The sequence below is a fragment of the Daphnia magna genome, linkage group LG9 (genome assembly GCF_020631705.1).
Source record: "Daphnia magna isolate NIES linkage group LG9, ASM2063170v1.1, whole genome shotgun sequence".
Classification (NCBI taxonomy): Eukaryota; Metazoa; Arthropoda; class Branchiopoda; order Diplostraca; family Daphniidae; genus Daphnia; species Daphnia magna.
Genome location: NC_059190.1, coordinates 7,061,750 through 7,086,057, shown reverse-complemented (window position 1 = coordinate 7,086,057; position 24,308 = coordinate 7,061,750). Strand labels below are relative to the sequence as shown.

The 24,308-nt window shown below is 40.9% G+C and overlaps 4 protein-coding genes and 2 long non-coding RNA genes across 6 annotated transcripts; all 6 read right to left on the bottom strand.

The window, feature by feature from the left end:
* Positions 1–3,548: 3,548 nt before the first annotated feature.
* LOC116933392 lies at positions 3,549–6,006 on the bottom strand. Its single transcript, XM_045178654.1, is given in 7 exon segments — positions 3,549–3,744; positions 3,811–3,940; positions 4,004–4,194; positions 4,468–4,705; positions 4,906–5,033; positions 5,408–5,794; positions 5,907–6,006. Coding segments are annotated over 7 exon segments (1,293 nt in total). The 3' UTR covers positions 3,549–3,625.
* A 1,257-nt stretch (positions 6,007–7,263) lies between these two features.
* LOC123475810 lies at positions 7,264–8,546 on the bottom strand. The gene is made up of 3 exons (XR_006651205.1): positions 8,440–8,546; positions 7,726–7,871; positions 7,264–7,590 (listed from the first exon to the last, which is right to left on the bottom strand). It is a non-coding gene; the product is annotated as an uncharacterized LOC123475810 (long non-coding RNA).
* Positions 8,547–12,063: 3,517 nt separating this feature from the next.
* On the bottom strand, positions 12,064–13,488 carry LOC116933390. The gene has a single exon (XM_045178653.1). It carries the CDS (start codon positions 13,486–13,488, stop codon positions 12,064–12,066), a length of 1,425 nt encoding a protein of 474 aa, XP_045034588.1.
* A 373-nt stretch (positions 13,489–13,861) lies between these two features.
* On the bottom strand, positions 13,862–14,653 carry LOC123475656. Its single transcript, XM_045178652.1, has one exon. It carries the CDS (start codon positions 14,651–14,653, stop codon positions 13,862–13,864), a length of 792 nt encoding a protein of 263 aa, XP_045034587.1.
* Positions 14,654–18,388: 3,735 nt separating this feature from the next.
* LOC123475803 lies at positions 18,389–19,255 on the bottom strand. The gene is made up of 2 exons (XR_006651184.1): positions 18,625–19,255; positions 18,389–18,550 (listed from the first exon to the last, which is right to left on the bottom strand). It is a non-coding gene; the product is annotated as an uncharacterized LOC123475803 (long non-coding RNA).
* Positions 19,256–19,488: 233 nt separating this feature from the next.
* Positions 19,489–21,101, bottom strand: LOC116935496. The gene is made up of 5 exons (XM_045178851.1): positions 20,439–21,101; positions 20,289–20,375; positions 20,145–20,228; positions 19,965–20,065; positions 19,489–19,906 (listed from the first exon to the last, which is right to left on the bottom strand). The coding sequence occupies exons 1-5, from the start codon at positions 20,704–20,706 to the stop codon at positions 19,694–19,696; spliced, it is 753 nt and encodes a 250-aa protein (XP_045034786.1). The 5' UTR covers positions 20,707–21,101; the 3' UTR covers positions 19,489–19,693.
* Between the last annotated feature and the right edge of the window lie 3,207 nt (positions 21,102–24,308).

Below are 24,308 nucleotides of genomic sequence, written 5' to 3'. Positions count from 1 at the left end.
AGACACAGCATTCGAGTCGATGGAAGCGAGCCTGCAGTGGCTTCGAGACTTGGCAGACGCTCTCGACGAAGGGTTGGCCCTCTTGGCAAACGGCCGATTAGCGCCTCAGATATTTTCACCTGCTCAAATGGCTTCGGTGTTGAAAGCAATTAATCGACAACTACCCTTGGGTTGGGCAGTATCGAGTGAAGAATTATGGTTGACCTATCGTGAAGCTATGGTGACGGTGGCAGCGGTGGAGGGACGTTTTCGTCTCTTTATCAAAATTCCGATCTACGATCACGCACAGCAGTATACCCTGTTTGAAATTTTCAGTTTACCACGAGCAACAGACAATGGCACCCATGGAGTGGCGATCGGGGACCTACCGAATTTTCTGGCCGTTTCCACAGACTTGGAGACGTTTATTGAACTTTCGACTGCCGACGTTCGTTGTTGCAAACAATTGGAACGATTAATTTGTAATTTTCATACAGGTTTAGGAAAACGGGGAGCACGGAAACCCTGTGCGATTTCGTTATTCACCAATGACGCCAACCGTAAGCTAACGCAATGCAGACAACAATTTAAAGAATGGAAAGGATCCGAAGTAGCTTATCTTGGAGAGAATCGCTGGGTGTTCTCAGCCGTTACAGCTCATGAGGTGGTTTTCTCATGTCCGATCGGTAGCAGCCAAGGGCCCCCGCAATCACTGTTGCTGCCTCCGTTTGGGATTTTTTATGTCCCTCCTGGATGTACGGCTCGAACGGAAGACTGGGTCTTCCCCGCCAGTTTAGACGGAAGATTGGAGGCCTCGTTAGATCCTCTGGTGGCACCCACGCTGGCCGCAGTGGGATTTAATGTAACCACGTTCAAATCGGTCGCCACCATTGAGCTCCCGAAAGCGAATGCCACATCAATTAACTTCATCAGCGACCTACTGCGCCGAAACGACGGCGCTCGTGCGTCGTCTGAAATGACAGGATTCCAGATTCAAGAGTTAATGAAGAAGACGACCGAAGAATTTCAGCTGTCGGAGCCAAGATATCCGTTTGAACTTCTGATCATGTTACTATTACTAGTGGTGGCAACAACTTATCTCAGTTACCAAACTGTTTGGCTGAGAGGCCGTATGAGGGCCCACGAACAATTAGATGTTCAAGACGATCACTTCCTACCACACCTCGAACAGGTGGCGGAGGTTCGACACGACATTTTTTTTTTTAATGTTTCTTTTGGGGTGTTCTTTTGGAATTTTTTTGTTTTCGGGATTTTTTGTTTGTTCTTTATTTTGGTGTGTTGGGTTTTCTGATTTAGGGTTTTAGGTTTTTTTGGGGGTTACCGTTCTGGGGGTTATATTTTTATAAAGCAGTCGGGGGCGACCGCCTTCACGAGGGGGGATCTGTCACGTGGAGATCACGTGACATACGCGTGAGACACACCCCACACTCACCTCCTTCTTGGAAACAAGCAAGGACGAATGTACGAGTACACTCGACCTTGCTTTGTCTGAATGTTGCGGTAGCATCACAGGACGCTTGCACCTACTCTGACGCTTCGGGGAAACAAGCAAGGGCGAATGTACTCGACCGTTCGGCCTTGCTTTGTAGTAAATGGTTAAGGGTATCTTCTTCTTTTGTAGAAACAAGCAAGGGCGGATGTACTCGTACAACCGACCTTGCTCAGTAATAAGTCATACGGGTTATCTCAATTGTTCGTAGAAACAGCAAGGGCGAAAGCACTCGATGATTCAACCTTGCTGTTCACCTACCATAAATAGGTGGTGTAGTGTCTCTTGAATGCAATGTTCTTACTTGACGTCATAAAGTGTGGACGTCCTAATACACTCGTGTTACACATCACCCCCAAGTGTAACAGTATATCCATAAATGGGGTTCAGAAATTTAAAAAAAAACCGTATACCACGGGATTCGAATATCAGACCTTTTGAATCATAGTCCGATCCTTTACCACTGAGCTACACTCGATGAAATATTAGTTGCAAACATACCCTCATATACTATAAAGGTCTGTTGGGTGATTGAAGTGAAGTTTTTGGAAAAATTTTTAAGAAATCGTATCATTTGATTTTACGTGCTGAAATTCTGTAATCAAACATCACAGATTGATAAAAATTTTGAAGTTCATAGTTATAATTTGAATAAATTTATACTAATATTAATTTGATTAAATTTAATATCGTTTTCTTAGTTGAAATAGAAAAAGATAGAAAGAATAATGTTCAATTATCTACCGAAAATCATTACCTTTTTTAACAGTGCAACATTATAAACTTCCCGGTATTCCTGTGTTGGAATTCTATGTGTTCAAAAAAAGTTGATGGATTTTCAATTGACAGTTCATGAGTAGTGTTTGATCATCAAAATTCGTCAGAGTTACAAAATACTTGCAATTTTAACGACTTTGATTTAGTCAACCTGCTTCACTGTGCAAGGTACTTAACTAAAGAACTTATATGGTAAAAAAGTACTTAAATTGGGGGAAACGATACTAAATTTTGATACAGCTTTTAAATGTAAGTATTGAAAATGGGTAAAGTATGTTTCGCAAAACTTAAATAAAGATACTTAAATTAAAGCATACTTATTTCGAATGTTTCATACTTAAAATGCCATTTACCATCTTATTTATAAGTGGGATGGTAAGTGTAAGTAGCATAACCACATATAAGTATTTGCAATTTACAGTAAGTGACTAGGAAAACTCGTTTTAAGTAAGAAAATTGCAAATTTAGTAGATTTCCGACCTACTTAATCAATCAGTAGGAAATTTCCTACTGAAATACTTACATTAAAGTAGGTTACCGCTGCTGTGTATTGGGGCCAAAGTTTTGGAGGAATCCCACTCAATTTAAGTAGAAAATAATATGGTTATATTATAGCGATATAACATATCGCAACCGCTTTATTTATGAATGGAAGTTTGGAACTGCTGACGTGGGCGTTAACTTACTTGGTACCGCTTTGACGGTCAAGCAAAAAAATCAAAGACTATTTCTGAATAAGGATCCAAACTTGCCGTTTTTTCTCATGGGTTCCACTCATGTGATGCATATATTTGCAGCTTACCTCCTCCTGACATCCCCTCTGGTGAAAAGGTGCTCTTTTCTCAACAAATTGTCGAAGATGTAAAACCGTTTTTGTCGAATATTTAAAATAAAAGCCCAGTTCAGTCATTGACGTATGCCCAACAAAATCTCGAAGGCGGACACCCAGTGGCCTTAATTCCATTTTCTCGTGATTAATCCGGTGGGTAAAGGTAGGAAAAGCTAAAAAATACCGCGGAAAAATTGAGAAATCGTAGAGAAATAGGGAAATTACGGAAAAATAGGGAAATTGCGGAAAAATAGGGAAATTTAGGGAAATTACGGAAATTTAGGGAAATTGCGGAAATTTAGGGAAATTGCGGAAATTTAGGCAAATTACGGAACGGAAAATACGGAAAAATTTCCTGAGGTTCACCCTGGAAAAGAGTCGGCGACCCCACGGACGCACTCTATCAGGGTGGACGTTAAAAACGTAAAAGTGATTCTTTGAGATAGGGTTTCTTGTCAGTGAGGGATAAAATATCTTCGTTAAGCCTGTTTAGTTAAAAAGAATGAAATTATAAGAAATAATCAAAATTGCTATATATATACCTTGACGAAATAAACAACCCGCTCAATGATAGAACCTTGGGTTACGACCCTAATTTTTTTCAATGATGGAATGAGTTTTAAAACCAGAACCAATAGTTTGAGGCATTTATTGCGTTCAAATGTCATTGCATTGCTGACGTTCATTCAAATGCAGAAAATTAAAAAAATAATACCATCATCAGTGTCTGGAATTGGTACGTTTGATCTTGCGGCACATTTTGTAATCAAGGGTCCATATGCCATAACCAAGATCTCTTCAAAGCGTTCTGCTTTCGGGAATGCTAGCAGGAAATCACGAAAAATCTAAGATGTAATGGTTTTATTAGACGAGATTCTTGAAAAATGAATTCATGCATATATAAGTACCAAATTTGGATGATCTCTGAAGCGAGGATACTCCTCTAATATCTGGGTGGTGGTCCATTTTCCAGCAGAAATTTGATGCTGTCTATAGTTGTAAGCAGACGCCATATGCTCTTTAATTGTGGTTTCGTTAGACCCATGTTCGGGTAGATGTATTTTCATCCATTCAACCTAAAAAGAAGAAGGTAATTATGCTGTATTGAATATTAAAAAACAATAAAATTACCTCCAACTTTTCTTCGTCTTCATCAAAAGCACGGTCCTCATCCCCAATAACCTCGCAATCAGGCCTGCGATTAGATTTAGTTCTTTTAGCCGGGCAACAGCAATCTTTGTTTTCCTTCATTTAGTTTTTCTTGACACTTCGGACTTTGATCGCATAGTTTTCAGGCGAGTGTCGATGAAACCGTTGGTTAATTTTGGATTAAAATAGCGGGTATAGCAGGTCAAACTAGAACCCTCTTGACAAGGAACAGCCAAACATGGGAAAGCTTTAACTATTGCTTTTGCAAGTTCTTCTTTGAGGCTGCTAGGTGGATAGAAGTCTTCTTTTCCAGAAAGCATGCACATGTGGCTTACCAGTATTCTTACTACAGTTTTTCTTTCGTCTACTTCTAAATACGCATGATTGCGCTCCATGAACGCTTTTTCAATTTTTCTATCTTCTGACGACTCCTTCAGAATGGAAATGACTTGAAATGTCTCCTGAAAAACAAATTCATTACATCTTCATTTTACTAATAAATATCTATGAATCTGTACACTACATCAGAATTTGTCAGAGGGTCTGCCTGCGATTCGTTTAAGTTTTCATCGACGTAAGTTACGTCGTCAATATCTTTAAGTTCGATAACGGTCTCGTCAGCAAAAAATAACGAAGAGTTGTTATTTTACCTAGCTATGACCGAAGTATTTTCAACGATGAGATTCTTTACTAGTTTTTGAAATTTGATGCTGTGGCCGATTGACAAACCCAGGCCATCAATTTGTTTTTCGGTCAGCGAAAGAAGGCATTCTTCATCAATGTCTTCGCCTGAGAAAAAAAAATTATTCTGCGAAATCTTAAAGAAAACAATTTTACGTTCAGTTTGTACATTCATCGATTTTTAAAGATTAAAGAAAGGAAGACAAGAAAATATTGCAATACAACTAGATTGCAGTAATCAAAGATTTGAAACCCAATGCCTCGGTGAAACAAAACTTGTTGCGTCGCTTTCTTTAAAATTCTGGAGTATCCATAGAGGCTCGCAACCCGTAAGTTTTCAAATGGTACTGGGGCTAGGCCCTCACGGAGTGACAATATTTTAACTTCAAATGAATGAAAATGGTCGTCAAAACAGACTGTTTTGCATGGAATCGCTGCAAAATAAAACACTCTGTCGTTGACGGCCATTTTATGAACAATACCGAATTCAGGATAACCGCTGTCGGTTTTGTAGCTAGGATGAAGTAAAATAACGGATCCTGTGCGATACTCCCTACCCTGGAATTTAACCCATTTGGGAACTTTAAAATCGCCGCTAAATTTTTCGTGATCTAAATTTTGAAAAACAATTCTCGACCCTCGGCTTTGATCGCAAGGACCCAAAACAAAGTCATCAGAATGGAAATTATTATTGCTCAAAATCGCAGCACAAGAAACTGTCTGTAGATGGAAGGCTACGCTTTTTTCAATGTTTACAAAATTGCAATTGTAATGAGCCACTCGTTTGCAAATATTGTGGTACGCTTCAAATCGATTACACCAATATCGCACCGGTGGACCATTCTCCCTTATGACGACCGGATAATGCACTAAATGATGGAATTTATTTATGGGGTTAACGTCATGAAACAATTGGTTAAAACAAAACAAAAAATTGATTAATCAAGTCCCCAAGTATCACCGTATGTTCCAATGCAATACTTGGGGCAAAAATGATGTCCGTTATTCGATTTAATATTAAAAGCAATTCAAAATAAGGATCGTCAGCTTCGATTAAATCTCCGATAATCAATGGAAGCATTCGGATCAAGCACCAGTTTTGCGAAGCGCGCTGTTTTGTGCTGTAATTTCCCCGCTTTCGAATGAAAAAATCCGTGAATTTTGGTGAAGGTTTGTTGCTCTTATCGTAATAGCTATAACCAAACCGTTTTAAACGATTATTCAATTCTCATGTGGAGAAAACGTAGTTTTGGTTTTGGGAAAATTCCCGAAAGACAAGCATTACAATAAATGGAAAAATGCCTTCCAAAAAATCATGCGTACTGTCTAAAATTAAATTATTTTAAACATGAAAAAAGCGGCTTCTGTTCAAGTGGCAGTTAAATTTAATATCAGTAAGGTGAGTTGACACACCGTTGGTCAACTTTGCCTCTCTTGCAGCAATTTCCTAATTATCTCTAGTACGCATATCTAAAGCACTAGAATTGAAATTATTTCTTATTTCCTCCCTGCTCAAAAGGCAAAGTCGACAAAACTTGGTCGCAGACGGTGACGAAAATCCAAATAATTCGTGAATGCCCTTTGTTTCGCCGCAGACAGAGGAAATTGTACCACGGATACGAAATCCTGGCAAGTCAGTAATATTTAATAACATGCCTGCGTCTGATTCAGGAATTTCCATTTTTATATATAACTCGTCAATTACAAATTTGAATTCGCTATTTTTCAAACCCCTACTATAGCAGACCGCAAAAGTGGACGAGACGCGAATTTTCTAATGGAGCCAGATTTTCAATTCTAAAGCAAAACATCCCCAACTCGTGTTTTTTTGTTTTGCTTCCAAGTGGATTAGTTACCTCAGTTTCATCGATAAAAATTTGAAACCGTACAGCAAAGGGAAATCGTTTAAAAAATAAACTTTTTTTTAAATTGTTGCTGTCCTTTTGGCTTCTTATGAAGCCGTCCTCTAAAATATTTTGAACGAAAGTTTCTGTCACAAAACAATCTAGTCAAAGTTTCTCGTAAAGAAATATACTGAAAAGTTCTTTTGGTGGGTTTAGGAAATGATTCCCCATTCGAATTAATTCGAACAGTAAGATTTTTTTCGTTAGTAATAAACACCGTTCTAGGCTGAACATAACCAAAGTGTGTTTGAAAAAAACTCACCCTTTTTTTTGAGAATTGAAGTGCTTTAGAATCGAGGATATGGATCAATTATTTCCCCGCTCGCCTTCGTCTTCTTCAAAAATGGCTCCAAAATTATTAGCAATGTAATCTAAAGCGGTGTTTTAAACTAAATGATGTGATCTTAAATTTAACAAAAACTTTGCCAAATTGATTTTCAGTTTGTTTTCTGTTTCCTTATTTTTAGCTACGACATCAAGCGCATTTAACATTTCAACATTTCATGGACTGTTTCATCTGTAACAAAAACATCTGACAGGATTTTCAAAGAGGGGATTTTCTGTACACTGTGAAGTATTTTTACGTCGACGGGTTCTAGCCGTTCTACTACACCGCAATAAATGGTTTCAAAAATTGGGAAAGGAATGAAAAGTTTCCCGACATCCGTTCTGAGTGCACATCAGTGGGGTTCCATTAACCTTACCGGAAGTATGGATTGCATGAATCGTTCGAAGATAAGACGTAAAATTTTTGAATTCCCCTTCAATAAAAGTGCGCGAAAAGTTTTTATCAATGCATAATTTTAAAAAAACCGACAATATTTGACGCAGTAAAAAGGGATGCGATTGAAAAAAAAATTGCATTCTTAAAAAAAATTACAAGACTGAGAAAGTACCTGTAAGTTTAGCGGCTATGCATGAATCGAAGTTGATAGACAGCAAAAATGATTCTAAATCAATCGCGTTGAGCTCGGAAACATCAATGAGGCATGGGGTACTGCTTTCATTACTAGAAGCCATGTTGTAAACGAAGAGGAAACACCTGTAAGATCACAAGAACAACTTAATAATAAAAAGTCTTCCAATAATGCAATATCTCAGGCGAATCTAACTGCAGAATCAACAATGCCAATGCCAATCTCAATGCCAACAAAACTCAATACCAGTCATTGCCAATCTAAAATGCCAATCTCAATCCCATAAACCATCTCAAATGCCATGCCAAATCTTAAGTCATCCAATAATGCCAACAACTTAATAATTAAAATTCATCAATAATGCCATATCTCAAGCCAATGCCAACAAATCTCAATACCAATCAATGCCAATTCCAATGCCAATCTCAAATGCAATCTCAATGCCAATCTCAATGCCAATGCCAATGCCATCAATTGCGATGTGCCATCTCAAATGCCAAGCCAAATCTCAAGTCAATGCCATATCTCAAGTCATTCAATAATGCCATATCTCAATGAAATCTTTACAGAAGATAACCACATTTGTCTACCTTTTTAAGGATGTGTGATATGTTTCTAAGTTTTTAGGAAAAAATTTTTGTTTCAAACATAAAAACGAAATGGACGTAGCATGGACAAATATGTGGGCTTTACCAATGAAAAGACGATGACACTACGTAGTCCTTAAAAACCCCGAAAGGTTATTTACCCCTGAATAAAAAATTGCACCACCACACAACACTGAGTTAATCGTAATAAAAAAAAAACGTGGTGTTAGATGAAAAAGAAAAAAAAATTCTGACACTTGACACACACTGATCCCTAAACACACAATGTAAAAATTAATAATATTTTACGTTATAATAAAGTTCTGATATGTTGCAATTAACCAAAAATAATATAATAATTAAAATAAACCGTTGAAAACAACATAATTCCGTGTTTTAGAGAATTGTAGTAATAATTGTTGAACAAGTACAGGCTGGTAGCTGCCACGGATACTATTTCCATGGTAACGCAGAGGAGAAAATGGCAGCTACCCATAATGAAGTTTTTATGTTGCGTCTGTTCATTTCTTTGTCAGCGAAGATTGTATTTGTGTAGTTTTATCCTGTTATAGTCCTGTAAGTTATTGTATTCATGTATTATAAACCCTGTCGAAATCTCGTTCTGGATCAGTTTGTTTGTGGTGGCTGGCAATAGTCATACAATATAGTTTTTTTAATTTCAGGTATAAATTTTTCTGACACTGGTACTCATTACCTTTACTATTTTCATTTAAGGTTCAATTCCACTAGTAAATCTATAAACAAATATGTAACTAAGTATATTTTTCTGTACCCTAGGCTTGAAAGAAAGCGTTGAGAAACCAAAAAATTCTCAAGCACCCAAAGAACTTCTCTTAGCCCTTTACATTATATTTGGTTATTAGTGTATCGTAAAGGTATAATTTTTAAATGGAAAAATCGTCATCTGCTGTAAGAGACAGACACCCGATTTTGCTCTCGCATATTTTTTAAAGATTTAATTTAAACAATTCAGAATTAGTGACTAGTATTTATAGGCTCAAAAGTGTGTGCTTTATTCAGTAAATCAAGTGTATCAAGTGGTTTCAAACTTATTTGCAAACAAATCTTGCTTCAGGCAAAATTTGTAGCTGTGGGGAAGTCTGTCAAATCTTTGTTTACTTTTGTCCAAATTCTCTCTCTTCCCCTGGTATGGAAGGGGAAGAAGACGGGATGGACGGGTTGACTGAAACTGGCGGTGGTGGAGGGAAAACTTGCAAATATCAGTTTTGTAACAGGCAGTTCACTCTTACTGGACAGGGAAATCATTTATATTGTAGCATGGTATGCAAGATTATGAATAAGCCAAGAGCGAGTAGTATCAGCAGTAACAACGGTGAGAATAAACGTAAGTGTTTCGGGAGTTCAGTGGTAATGACTCGAAGATGGCTATTGATGATGAATGATATGTGTATGGGTATGAATATGATACTACACGAAGAGGAACAATAATTAATTTCAGGCAAGTACGAAGCAATTGAACAACTAAATTACCTCAGAGGCTAGGTTATTTCACCTAGTCTCTGAGCGGGTGTGGATCACACTCACACAACCAGCACTGACATTCACTAGAGGGAGGGAGGGAGGCAATCAGTCATTAATTGAACTATATGACACAGACACGAAACAAATTACATTCAACGTACACACAGAAAGCAAGGGAAAGACAGGTGGAGACGAGCACGAAGGCTGCTTGACAGACGTTTCACCCCAGACCTAGGTCTGGCCAATATTCTAGTAGACACAATAGCAAAATATAACATCGACTACAATACAAATCACACGTACAAAAGACATACCTAGTAGACGCGATCACCACAACACTACACAATCAAAGGTGATGGACAAATAAGTGCGACACTAACCATGTGACGTGAGCAAAACGCCATTACATCATCTAAAACGCGGAATGACAGGAGGGACAAAGGGCAAGCAAGGTGACAAAAGACAAACGACATGCGAGGCCGTCCCTCTCGTGGCGATAACTTAAGCTGGCGCCGCACCATTCTCCCCCGCATCCGTCGCATCCGGACTGGACTCGACGGATGCTGACTCCAGCAGAGCCAGCGTGTTTATTCCCCGATGGAAGACGCCTCGGTCGAAGCGGACGTCCACTGCTCGCACTATCCATCGGGTCCGGGGAAGAAGTGGATGATCCGCCCGAGATTCCACTGACTGCGCCTCAGATTTTTGTCCACCTCCAGCACGACGTCTCCGACGGTGAAGTTGGGCTGCGGTATCTTCCATTTCTGTCGCCCTGCCAGCGACTGAAGATATGTTCCCTTCCATTGATCCCAGAAGAGGTTCAGCGTTCTCTGTAGATACCGGAAATGCTCTCTCGGCAGAGCGTCGTCGAAACTTCCGACTGGTGGTGTAGCGGAATTGGGCCGATTCAAGAAATCCGCTGGAGTGAGAGGCCTAAAGTCCTCCGTGTCCTCGCTGATGGTTGTCAACGGCCGTCCATTAAGCAGTCCCGCTATTTCGTACAATAAAGTTCGGAGGGTTTCCTCCGTCGGAAGACGGAGGCCCTTTTTCTCCTCGTCCAACGCTGCGTATAAGGCCCGTTTGGTAGATTTGACGAGAGATTCGTGGTCTCCGCCGAAATGCGGAGTCCTGGGCGGCTGAAACTTCCATTCCATGCAGTGGGTTTGAATAAACTTGACGACCGCCGGATCTTCGTATAACTCTGCCGCCATCTCGCGGAGCTCCCGTTCTGCTCCGATGAAATTGGTTGGAGAACGCCAATTGTCGTCGGTATGGAGAACGCGTGGTTGTCCATAAAGGCCGATAAAGCGTCGAAGAATGAGTAGGAAGTCGTCCGATGAAAGACTGGTCACCAGTTCCAGGTAAACCACTCGGGTCACCAGGCAGGTGAACAATACGCCCCATCTCTTCGCCGTCCGGTTTCTGGATAGTAATATGTCCAGCGGGCCGAAAAGATCACAGGCTGTCCGCGTGAAAGGGGGCGATCCGAACTCCAAACGTGACGCCGGGAGATCCGCGATCATCTGCTCTCCTGGCTTTGCGCGCTCACGCCGACATCCTTCACATTCACGCCGGACCTTCTTCACCAGTTGCCGGCCGCGGGGTATCCAGAAATGTTGCCGGATGTAGCTGAGCTGGTAATCCGTTCCCACGTGTTTCAACGCTGAATGGAACGAACGCACAATCTTGATTGTAAACTGGTGTAACGCCGAAAGAATGGGCGGGTGCAGCTGCTCGTACGGGAGCTTCGCCCGGCCGATCCTGCCCCCATGGCGGAAAATTCCGTCTTCCCCCAGAACTGGGGCCAGTGACAGCAAAGGCGAGTCTTGCCGGAGCAACTTTCCCCTCCGGAGTCTCTCGATGTCTTCCGCAAAACTTTCCACCTGGCTTCTTCTCACCAGCTCCAAATAAGTCCCTTCCAGCCGGACGAGTAAAGGCAGGTCGTTCTCCTCGATGCTGACGCCGTCCCAGTCCAATGTGGGTGTGTCGACACGGACCTGGCAGACTCGGACGGGTCGGATTTCTTCGATGACGGTCATCCATGGTAGGTCTGGCGGCCACTGTTCCGTGGTCTGCCGTAAGAAGTCCGGCCCGTCCCACCACCGGGGTGACAACGCCTCCTCTTCAATGGTTGTCCGCGTCGCCTCGTCTGCCGGGTTCAGACGGCCTGGGAGGAACCGCCACTCTTCGGGTTCGGTGAGGGTCTGGATCTTTCCTACCCGATGGCTCACGAACATCTGATATTTCGCTGCTGTCGCGCGGATCCAATTCCGCACAGTGCTGGAGTCCGTCCAAAAGAAGCGTCGACGGAGCTTCGGGTCATTGCACCTTCCACCGTTTTGGCCAGTCTGGCCGCTTGCAGCGCTGCGTTTAGTTCCAACTTAGGAACTGATAGGGTCTGTTTTGGTGCGAGCTTCGTCACCGCCCGCACTTGCCGAATCTCGATGCTTCCGTCGCGATAGATTTGACGAACATTAGCCACGGCGGCATATGCCTCTTCGGAAGTGTCCCCGAATATGTGTAGTTCCGTCTCCTCAATCAGCAACTCCTGCGGAAACAAGCATCTGGGAATTTTTACGGCGTTCAGCTGTTTGAGCGTGTCGAACCACTTCTCCCACCACTTCCGGCTCTCACCAACTACCGGGTCCGTCCACTGTAGTCCCTGCACGCCGAGCTCACGTAGTTTGATTTTGGCTTTCACCACCATCTGGGTGGCCATGCCCTGCGGGTCGAAAAGACTCGCAACCTTGCTGGCGATGCCTACCCGGGTGTAGACGACTTCGGTAATGTGGTTTACCTTAAAGGTGAGGATGTCCGACTGGGCCTCCCAGCAAACTCCAAGCACCTTTTCTGCTTCTACGCCATTCAGAGAAAGTTCGGTCGTTGTTGCGCCGTCCGCGGCCATTTCCTGACTGAATTCGGGGGAATTCGAGACCCATCCTTCCAGGTGCAGATCCGCCTTCGCGAGCGCGTCGCTCACTGCTCGTGCTTCTTTTACACCTAGCTCGACCGAAGCCGCCGAACTGAGATAATCATCCACGTAAAATTTTGATTTGATGGCGATGAGGACCTCCGGATCTTGACTGTAGTCGGCCGCTGCCCGTCGCGTCACGCTGATGGCTAAAAAGGGTGAGCAGGTAGCTCCGAACGGCAGGCGAGTAAACTCGCAGACATGAGGTATCGTTTCGCCCTTCCGCTGCCACAGGAATCGAAAATAACGACAATCTTCCGGTCTCATTCGTATGCGGCTAAACATTGCCCCGATATCCGAGGCCCATGCTACCGCCCCTTCGCGGAGTTTTAGAAACACCGCCGGAAGTGGAGCTTGAAGCGCTGGTCCGCTGAGAATGGCGTCGTTCAACGCCTTACCCTGGTATTTTGCCGCTGCATCGAAGACAACTCGGGTCTTCTTCCTTTTCCGTACGCCGTGATGGGCCAGGTAGTATTCCGGTTGTCCATGTCTCTCCTCTTCAACGACGCGTGCGTAACCCTCGGTGAAGTATTTTTCCATTGCCACTCGATAATCCGCTTCGAATGTTTCATCTTCGTCGAAACGCCGGAGCAAGCTTGTCAGTCTCTTCTGCGCCAACACCTTGTTGTTTGACAGCGCCGGCTCCCCGTTTGCCATGTAATCGGTACCTCGTATCCGCATTCCAATCTCCGGACTCCGGATTCAAAGATCTGGACGGCTTGTTTGTCCTCTTCGGAGATGCAGGCGATCCGGTGTTCGGTGCCGAACTCCTCGGTGTCACAGAACCGGCGCATCTGCTTCGCTAAAGCTCCAACGTCCTCGTCCGTCGCGAATATGGCGTGGCTCCTGATGTTGTTGGCCGCGTCTCTCTCGCCAATCACGCCACGCACTACCCAGCCCAGTCTCGTCCGACTGGCAACGGGCTCGAAGTCTCGACCGACACGCGTCTCAAGAGCTGTTGTGAGATGAATGGCATCACTCCCGAGGAGAATATCGACACGACCCCCGCTGCTGTAAAGTGGTAGATCCTCCAGATGTTTCCGTCTCCGCTTCATCAACTCCCAGTCGATGACAGGCACCAAGCTGCCACAGTCGGCATCATAGATCCGCAAAGGTCAATGTTCTCGCCGGAAGATAATCTAATCCGCAGCTGGATGCATCGGGACGTGTACTTCTTGACTATTCCACCGGCGCCGTCGACTGTGAGTGTCTGCGCGCTCCCCTGTAATCGCAGACGTCGAACAAAGCCTTCTCGGAAGAGAGTGCTATCGCTTCCTTCGTCTACAAAGCCGTTCGCCTGAACAATATTTCCGTCGATGTCGAAAACCTCCATCGGGATCATTCCGACCGACGTCCTGACCTTGGCTGAATTTGAACGGGCCGCCGCGGGTCGTGCAGCCTCCTCTGGTTGAGTTTCATTATCTTCATGCAGTAGGACGTGGTGCCAGTGCTTGCAGTCGGGTACTGAACAGGGCCTCTTCGTTGGGCATTCACGTGTAGAATGTTTGGGTCTGAAACAGCAAAAGCATAACCTATGCCGAATGCAGAAGAATAGCCGGTCCTTGGATGACAGCCTTTTAAAGTTTCCGCAATTCTCTAGATGATGAGGGCCGTCACACTGGAAGCAGTAGGCTTTCGGGCGGGGCTTGGCGCCTCCATTTCTTCCACCGGAATCTGCAGCTGGCTTAGCTCCGCCTCCTCTTCTTTCGCTCTCTGCATTTGTTGAGTGGGTCCGGGCATTCCATTTTGAATGCTGTTTCGCTGGGCCACCACCCATTTGTTCCGCCGCAAGGCTGTGAGCATTTTGATATGCAGATGCTCTGCTGCAGAGCCATTGACCAAACATATTAAGATTTCTTTTGTCGATGCCCGCAGACCGAACTTCGTTCCAGGCGAGTCTGTCCTGGATTGGCAGCTTGAGGCAAATCCGACCGATAATGTCAACGGATGCAGTTTCTCCTATCCGATGGAGATAAAAAAAGGTAGGTTCAAGTCTTCTCGGCGAACCTCCGGAACGATGTTGGGTACTGCTTGCTGATGTCCAGCCTTTCGACGGCCTGAATGAGAGCCGCACGCACGATGTCCCTCCGCCCATAAGTCTCCTTTAGCCGGCAGAGCGCTTCGACATATGCGGTCTCTCCTCCGCCGAGTCCGTAGACAACAATTTTTTCTTTTTTTTTAGCAATTTGTGTATTAGGTATTTTTAGGAGAAGACTGTTATACCATTTCTACTTCAAATCAAGATTTCGCCAATGTGCTTGACGATATCACTTCAAAAAATATGTCTGGTGCTGTTGGTGATGTTTAGCATAGTTGCTTTTGAGGACGTTTGAAACATTCATCAAACTTTACCCGAGTTTTACTTAAAGTATTTCATAATGTTATGTAATTCTCGATGGAGATTTTGTGTGCTTCTTGTTTGTAATAAAAATTTTCTAGCTCACTCTTGTGTAACAATGATTTTTTGTCACAAAAAAAAATTTACATTTCAATGAATGTGTATACACTTATAGTTAGCACACTTATAACACACCTATTTGCCCACTTATTACCATAAATAAGTGTACGTATTTCTGTACACTTAAGCCCACTAAACACCTAAGTGGATATACACACTTAATTTTTAGTGTACCCATAGGTGTACCAGTACACTTATTAGTGTACACACACACTTATAGGTGGGACTTTCACGAAGCCCACTAGCTAGTTGGCTTAAGTGTACAAAAAACTTTTTACTGTGCAGCGTAGTAGACATGCTAAGAGAAAAAATAGGAGAGTCATGAAACAGAAAGCTTACGAAGGGAGGAATGCGAGCGAATAAAATATAAGAAGGTATCGGGTATTAAAGTCAAAATATCAAAATCTCCTAAGAAAAAGAAGTACACAGCACAAAAAAGATTCATGTCGATTGATATGAACGTCGACCCATTTTAAAACCTTAAAAAGCTTGCTTCAGAACAAAGTAGCAACCAATTTCCTGATAAGCTAATAGTGAATGGCAATAAAGTAACCGACAAAATGGAGATTATGTCAGAACTTAGAAAGAGTTTCTTCCCAGCCCCAAAGCCCATTGAGGAAAAGCAGCAAGGTTACATCGAAGCATATCAAAACTACTTGTCAAATACCATAGAACCAGAACCACCACCATTAACAAGAAGAGAGGTTAAAGATGCAATTTTTGCTGTAAAAAAGAACTCGGCTCCTGGACAAGACGGTATCCGTATCGAACTAATCCAAGTTGCAATCGAATTCCTTGCAGACTTGCTAACAGCGCTTTTTAACTCTTGTATTAATATAGTTCACTACCCGACAAAGTGGAAAGTGGCGAAAATTACTGTTCTAAGGAAACCGAAGAAAGACACATACAACAACCCCAAATGTTTCAGAACCATAAGTGTTTTAAATACCCTGGGTAAAGTACTAGAGAAAATATTACATGATAGATTAAATTAGCTCTCCAACAAAAACCAGTGGTTTGGTGAAAACCTACACGGGTTCAGAGAGGGGAAAGGAACTGAGAGCGCTATGCACACTCTTTCCCAAATAATTGAAAATAATTTTCAGAAAAAAGAGTACACGACAGTACTATTTCTGGACGTAAGTGGAGCTTTCGACTGTGCTTGGCCCGCTGCTATCCTAGCAGCATTGGCGAGGAGAAAATGCCCTCCCTATCTACTTCGTACTATAAAAAGTCTTTTTGAAAACAGAACGGCTAGTCTTACACACGGTCAGTATACGCTTTTATACCATGTTCTAATTGGGTGCCCACAGGGAGGAATTTTATCTCCTTTCCTATGGATAATCTTAGCTGAGGAAATTATAAACTCAACATTTAATTTTAAATTTAAAGTCACCGGCTATGCTGATGACATAGCCCTCATTTCAATGCATAAAGTTTTGGAAATTGCAGTCCAAAACCTACAAAAAATGAGCGACACAGTTTATCAAAGCTGTTCAGATATCTTATTAGAAATCAACCCCCTAAAGTCCGTTTTTATGATCTGTGTCAAAACCACTGCTGAAGGAAACCACAACGTAAAAATCAATAACGTTGCCATTAGGCCTTCTTTGAATGTCAAATTTGTAGGTTTTGAATTGGACACAAAACGAAAATGGACAAAACATATCGAGGAAAAATGCAGAGAAACACAAAGAATAATTCATTACTTGAAATATTGTTTGAGACGCACATGGGGACTGAACATTAACACACTAAAAACTTTATGCAAATCAATCGTTTTACCCAAGTAACTTTACGGCTGCGCCGTTTCGTGCAGGGCCGCAAGTAAAAAATCGTGTTTAAACAAACTTAGAAAAATTCAGAGAGAAATGCTTCTATCTATTACGCGATCTTTAAATCTGTCCCCACGTCTTCTTTACTTGTGATATCTAATCTGCTACCTATCCATCTTAAAATTCTCGAAATGTCTGCCCATCGTCTTATTTCATGCAACGCAAACTCTTTCTCCCCGTCCTCCTTAAAAACCATCGAGTCAGTTTTGTATAGCTGCGACCTCAGTACTCCAGTCGATCAGCACAGGAGATTCTTCTCATCTGAATTTCCCCCATGGAGCTACCAAAAACCAGATTTAGAAGTTGTGTCCCTGGACATCCAAGAACTTCAACTCCTGTCGGTAAAAGAGAATAGCATGACCATCTTGACAAGCGCGATGAAGTCAAAAACTGGAGTTGGGATCGCAATAGTCTGCTGCACAACAAGTGCCGTAGTGCAGTGCCAACAAGCCAAACTACCTGATCATCTCACCATCGATCAAGCTCATTCACAGGCGCTTAATCTGGCACTTCGCTACTCCAAAACCGTTAGACTCTAATTCTACAGCTGTGACATAATCAGCGATTCAAAAACGGCACTTAAAGCAACTACATCAGCGAGGAAACCGACAAGCACTGACAGTGCTAAAAGGGTGATTCTACTGCAAAACCAAGGCTAGACGAAATTGTTGTTGATATCAAAACAAAACTCAAAAGGGATGTCTCTGGCAAGCCAAAAAGCAAAGATGGCAATCAGTCAACTATCAACAGCATCGTCGACAGGACTCCCGTACTCGTCAGCACTACTGCGTCACAACATTTCGTCTTCAGTACAAGCAAACTAGAACAAAGAATGGGTTGATGTAGTGCAGGGCAAGATAACAAGAGATTTCTTCCCGACTATCAAAGACGCTGCTGTACTCAAAAATGCCTACATACACCACCAAATCACACAGGTGCACAGTAAAAAATTTTAACCCCACTTAGGCCCACTTTTAAGTGGGAAAATGTAAATCCCCACCTATTTAGTGGTGAACCCCTCAAATTAGTATAGTGGTACACATATTGGTACACTTAAACTTAGGTGGACCAATACACTTATAGGCTTCGTGGGCTTAAGTGTACCGACAAATTGTACACCATTTCGTGGGGAAAATAGTGGGATCTAAGTGGGGAGTAGGAAAGTGAATATGTTTTTCCCCCATTTTGGCACAACTTCGTGGGGTTAGATCCACCAAATTATACACCAATACGTGGGTCATCAGTGTGGTTGTTGAAAGTGTAAATGAGAACAAATACTAGATTTCAGTTCAATGTAATACAGAAATGTATTTCGAAAGGAAAGACGAAAACAAAAATACATCTGGCGAAATAGAAACAATAAAAAAAAATACCGATGGCTGAATATTTGTACCTAACAAATAGTCTATTTTATGGCCAATGTTGACGTCAGCCACTCTCCTTAATCTCGCTATGAGGTCGTAAAAGAAAGATTACCTCAATTAATAACTTACTTTCTAAATCTTGAATCAAAATTTTACTTACTTCCAACACAATAAAAACGAAAAAGCTTCCCCGGTACACATGGGATAAATCCACTACTGTACATCACAGCTACATATAACACAGCCATTTCTCTCCAAGTTTTCAAAAACAACTAACTTGAAAACGGGGCAGTATGGGAATGGTGCCTGTGGTGGTGTGTACGCAAACACCAGCCTCAGGACTTGAAGGGGTGAAGTACGAAAAACGAGGGTAGGGAACCCTCCCCATGATTGCCCAATGGGGAATATTGGGGAGGGGAGGGTTGCACACTGAAACACACAACGCGGGGACAACATGGTGGCTGAAGATTACCGCGCAAATTCCTACAAAGAACTTAGTAAGTGTACCGCACACTTATCAAGCACTACACTAATATGTGGGTAAGCCCACTAAAAGAAATATATGCCCGATACCCCACGAAACTACACTTTCACCGCTACACTTAAAGAAGTGTAGTACAGTGGGGTATTCAATTTTTTACTGTGTGGTCACAGGCCACAATAAATTGAATCACCACCTTCACAGGATTAAGAAAATCCCGTCCCCGATGTGTAACTGCAAAGAAGAAGAGGAAACAATTGAGCATTACATCTACAGATGCAAAACTTATGAGAGCCAGCTGACATCCACTGTTAAAAAACTTACCAACTATTTCGGGGTTAAACGCCCTAAATTCTCGCCAAACCAGATCTGGGGTTCCCAAACCCGAAAATTTTTTTTTCGTATCGCAATACGAATTTGTTGTGGTTGTTACCCCTAAATTTTCATGGTTATTTAGAAGGTAACCTACGTATATTATTCTATAGTAGCCTATCCAGCTAGGGAACGATGAGCCAATTAAAGAAATTAGACGGAATGTAAGACGATTAAACTTTGTATTGCTCTTTGCCAACCAAAATTGCATTTTGTTTGAATGTTGTCAGTTCAACGAAACATTAATGAACGACGACGACGACAATGACAACGAACAAAAGGTCAATTACAGTTTAACAGCATTAAGAGTGTTTACAAAAAGAGGTAAACCAGGGCAATTTCTGGAACAATCATCTTTTAAACCGAAGACCTCACTTTACAGGAACAACAGTGATTTCAATACTTGCTTACTATATTCGATACAGAAAACATAGTAAGAGGAAAATACGTTCAACAATGCCTCGGAGACCGAGTTAGAAGTTACCAAAACTTGGTTATCTACAATGACGTGGAAGGAATCTTCAATTTGAATGATGAACGGGGGACGATTGACCGTCTCCTTTAAAACCGCATCCAGGCTAACTGAATCCTGAAGAAAATGGATGAAAATTAAAAAGAATCAATGCAAAGCTTTAAAACCAACATACTTCTTGAGGATAATACAGAAAGTGAGAAGGGATAACACCCTTTTTCTTCCTGACTGGAATTAGATAGGGTAAAACCTCAAGTGCTGCGCAAGCACAAATGTCTAAAAATGAAAAACATACAAATGAAAAAAATAATTACGACAACATTCACTTTCATTAAGCCTACTGTACTAATCATACCACTAGGCACATGCTCAGAACCTTGTTCAGAATCCAACGCAATAGAACTAAGTTGCTTAGATGTAGAAGAGATCACCAAATTGTCTATGCAAAATAAATCAAATGATTACGATAAAATTTACTTTCACTAAGTATACAATTTACCACTAGACACATCATCACAATCCAATCCAGAATCAAATGGAGAAATAGTATTTAGAAGCTTGGATGTAGTAACATTCCCCAAATTGCCTGTAAAAAGAAATCATAGAAAATTTTACTAGACATTCTGTGTTAAATGACTAAATAATATACCTGAATGTGTGTAATCTTGAAAAGATGTTCGTGAACTATTTTGGTGAAGAATGGGAGTTGAGTGGAGTATGTTATCAAAGCTTTGCTCAGTTGAGCTTTCTTCTAGAATAATTTCGTATGGGGCATTTGCCCTACCGTCAACTAATTCGACAAATACACACCGTTTCTTCACGTTATCGAGAGACGCCATTTCCGTTCCCATACAATAAAATCTGACAAGTCTTACACGGGTTAGAGGTTGCCGTCTTGCCCTGTTACCTAAGACCATGCTTGTTTGCGTACCTTTTTAGTAAATTGTTGGCAACATAGCTACGTCATATTTGCTTTAGTTTCCATATTTTTTCAAAAGTGAATATTATTTGTAAAATCGTAAATTTTACTGTAATTTTACTGTTATTTAAAACAACGCTTTAATGAATTTTATTAGAAAGATTTTCAGATAATTTTTTTTTCACTTTCACTCTGCCTCTTCTCGTTCCCAGAAATTGTATGTCCCTACTAAGACAGAAATTCATCGCCATGTACTTCTGTGAGTAATAAACCTGTGTTTGTCTACTCTAAAACTTCTTTCTCTTTGAAGCCCATAAATTTCGGAGTTAGTTGTCCAAAATATTTGCGACATACTTGAAAAAATGAAAGTGGTACGTAAAACCCCAGAATTTTCCTAAAAAGTCAAAATTTCGTACATTTACAAATTTTTGGTGGTTGACAACCCCAAATAAGTGGTACCCTTTTTAACAGTGTCACTTATTAAAGCTTGCAATCGGATGAACATCAAATACCCTCCGCCATTAGTTACCTTCACCAAAGAAAAGGAGTTGTGGAAAGAGCTATTTGACTTCGTAAAATTTACAACGCGTCTATGTTCAGCAAGCGAAACTGATCCGTATGGTGCCCTTGATAACATCCCAACCTCTAACGTAGTCTAACTTCTCGCTCTCGCAAAATACCTAATCAGCCGTATCTTTAATTTTTCCTGAATCTCTTCTAACCAACATACTATAATTCCAACTCCACATAAAATGTCTTTAAAACTACAACGGTATGCAAACAGAAACCCGACCTCAGAACGATATTGCATCGCCCTCCCCCCAAACTATCGCAGTGCCATTCCCCTAAATTTTACTCTCTTTCCTAAATTAATTGACACACCGAACCTGTATAGTTCATGTTCACACGTTGAAACTTCAATGTAAAAGCTGTCCTTGTAAACTAGTTTTCTATCTCTCTTTCTTTATGTAATGTAAACTTGTGAGTACAGTAGAGCAAAGGCAACACTCAAGTTTGAGTAAAAGCCTAATAATAAAAAAAAAAGGTACAATTTTATTAAATGAAGTTGTTTCTCATTGTTAATACTCTTCATAGCCTAAAGTGGATCTTTAGCACAAACAGGAATTTTGCATCAACGGTCTCCTCCATACCAATCTCATTGCTATATAAAACAGAATTCCAGCAGGCATTAACTACAATAAAATTATTTTTTTTTTACATATTTACCTTTATCTTATTAGAATTTATTTATAAGACACACTTATAGCAATCCATATGTGACACATTGGCAAAAATGTATTTGAATGGAAAACCCTTGATTGATTGTCATTTTCTAGCCACCAACTTTTGCATTTTACATGGATTCATGCATTCTTCGGAGACGCTGCAACTCTCTTTCACATAATGCTCGAAGTTCCTCTTTGTCTTCTTTATATATTAAATTATTATAGATTAGAGGAGAGTGGGGCTAGTTGGCAGGAGGGCAAGTTTGCAATTCCTAATTTAGAAGAATTGTGTGAAAGAGGTTTTATTGAAATAATTCATAGTCAAATATGTTTATCGTGCGCACATTTGTGCAAAGTTTTATAAATTTATCCCAAATAGTTTAGGAAATAGAAAATAACGAAATTTTTTGCGTCAAGTCCACAATAGTTGCGTGCTTGGTATTCATCAATTTTAATTTTTCTTGGTATGCATATAATTTTTAAAAAATATAAGTTTGATAGAAAATTGTGTCCTCTATTGAACTGTAACAATGGATTTGTTTTAATCAATTATAAAGGAGTAATACACATTTTTATTTGAATAAACCCCGTGTTGGGGCAAGTTGATACATTGCAACATGGGGTATGTCGGCATAGGCATTATACATGCATATGTATAGTACATGGCCTGTCAAAATGTCAGGGAATTGTAAGTCGAATTTTTGCTAGATATGATTTATGGTGAACAGTGGTATGCATTATAGGCCAAAATTTGGCACATTTTAGGTGTTTCATTTTATACGATGTTCACCTGTGAAATGTTTGCCTGAATTATGAATATTATTTTTTTATTTTTTGCATTTAAGGCTATTAATCTTTATGTAAGTTATCACAACTTATTTCTGAGTTTCTTACTCTAAAATAACTATAGGATTTTTGTTTATTGTAATGTTATTCTAGTTTGTTTACAACATCAACATTTCACTGAAATCCGTATTTGAAATACATGGGGCCAACTTACCCCACTACCACTGCCAACTTACCCCGTTAGTGGGGCATGTAGGCAAATTTTTTTTAGCTTTTTGAACGTTGATTTCGATATGAATTCTTCAACGTAGATCAAATTTTAAAAAAGCACGAGAAAGCTGGTTATCTGAGCTTTCTTTTACAATTTTTTGGGTGTCAAAATATGAAAAGTTAAAGAAACCAGAGAAGAAATTAAAAAAGTTGTACCAACTAGCCCCACCCTCCCCTATGCAACCATGTTAACTTTTTTTTTACATTTGAAATACAAACCTCCAGTCGCCAAAAATTGTCCATTTTCTTCTTCTTAAAAAAAAAATAAGTTTGTACCCTTTCCACCTGACAGCGTAGCCGTTGATCGGCCCATATAATTTGGAAATTGGTAAGCATTTCGGGAATCCAAAATTTTTTTATGTCAACACAACAGTATTGATTTTCTACATCTCCGCCATTTTCCCAGATCACTAATGCGTACTTTTCACAATCATGGTCGTCAAGTTTTTCGCCAGAATAATGTTCGCGACCGTACTCCATTTTTCTTTTCTGTTTCTGATTTTATGTCTACCAATTATTGCTTTGTGGTAGACACCAAGTGCTCTACCATATAGCAGAGGTCTGGTGGATACTTCACCATTATTCTACTCCCTAAAAGCAGAAGCATTTTTCTACCATTTCTCTACCTTTTTTGTTCTACCAGGGATGGTAGGTGAAAAGTAGGAAAAAGGTAGAAAGCAAAAATTGAGAGTGTCCTCTAGTAAAACTTAAGCGGAAAAAAAGCATTTATAGAAAAAGAGATGACAAATTCATCTGCATTTGCCACATCTCGATATCTTTTATAGAGGGGCTAATGCAAGCAGATGAAAATGGGTGTGTAAGGTTACCCCGCATGGGGCCACTTTACACAGCAATGCATTCCTAATGGGAATTGAGAGTTAAAATCTAAGTTGTTCAATATGTCGCTGACGGGTAGGAATTTTCCAACCAATTTTTCCCAATAGCTACTTTTCCACGCCAATCTGAAAAAAAAAATCCTTGCAATACTGAGTTGATGCGACCAAAAGAAATAAAAAACATAAAAGTTTATGATTTTGACGAAAAAAAACGAAAAAGGTAGAGAAATGGTAGAAAATTTCTTTTACTTTTAGCTAGTAGGGGAATGGAAGATGATCTACCATATGGTAGACAAATGCATGTCTACCATAAAGTACACTGTTAAAAAAAGATATCGTTTTTCGAGAGGAAAAACCCTCGAAAAACAATTCGTCCACTTCGAGGGTTTTTAACCCTCGATTATGTCAGCTGATTAAGCTGACGGTGGTCGAGGATTAAAACCCTCGAAATTCCTGGTATTAAACCCTCGAAATTTCTGGTT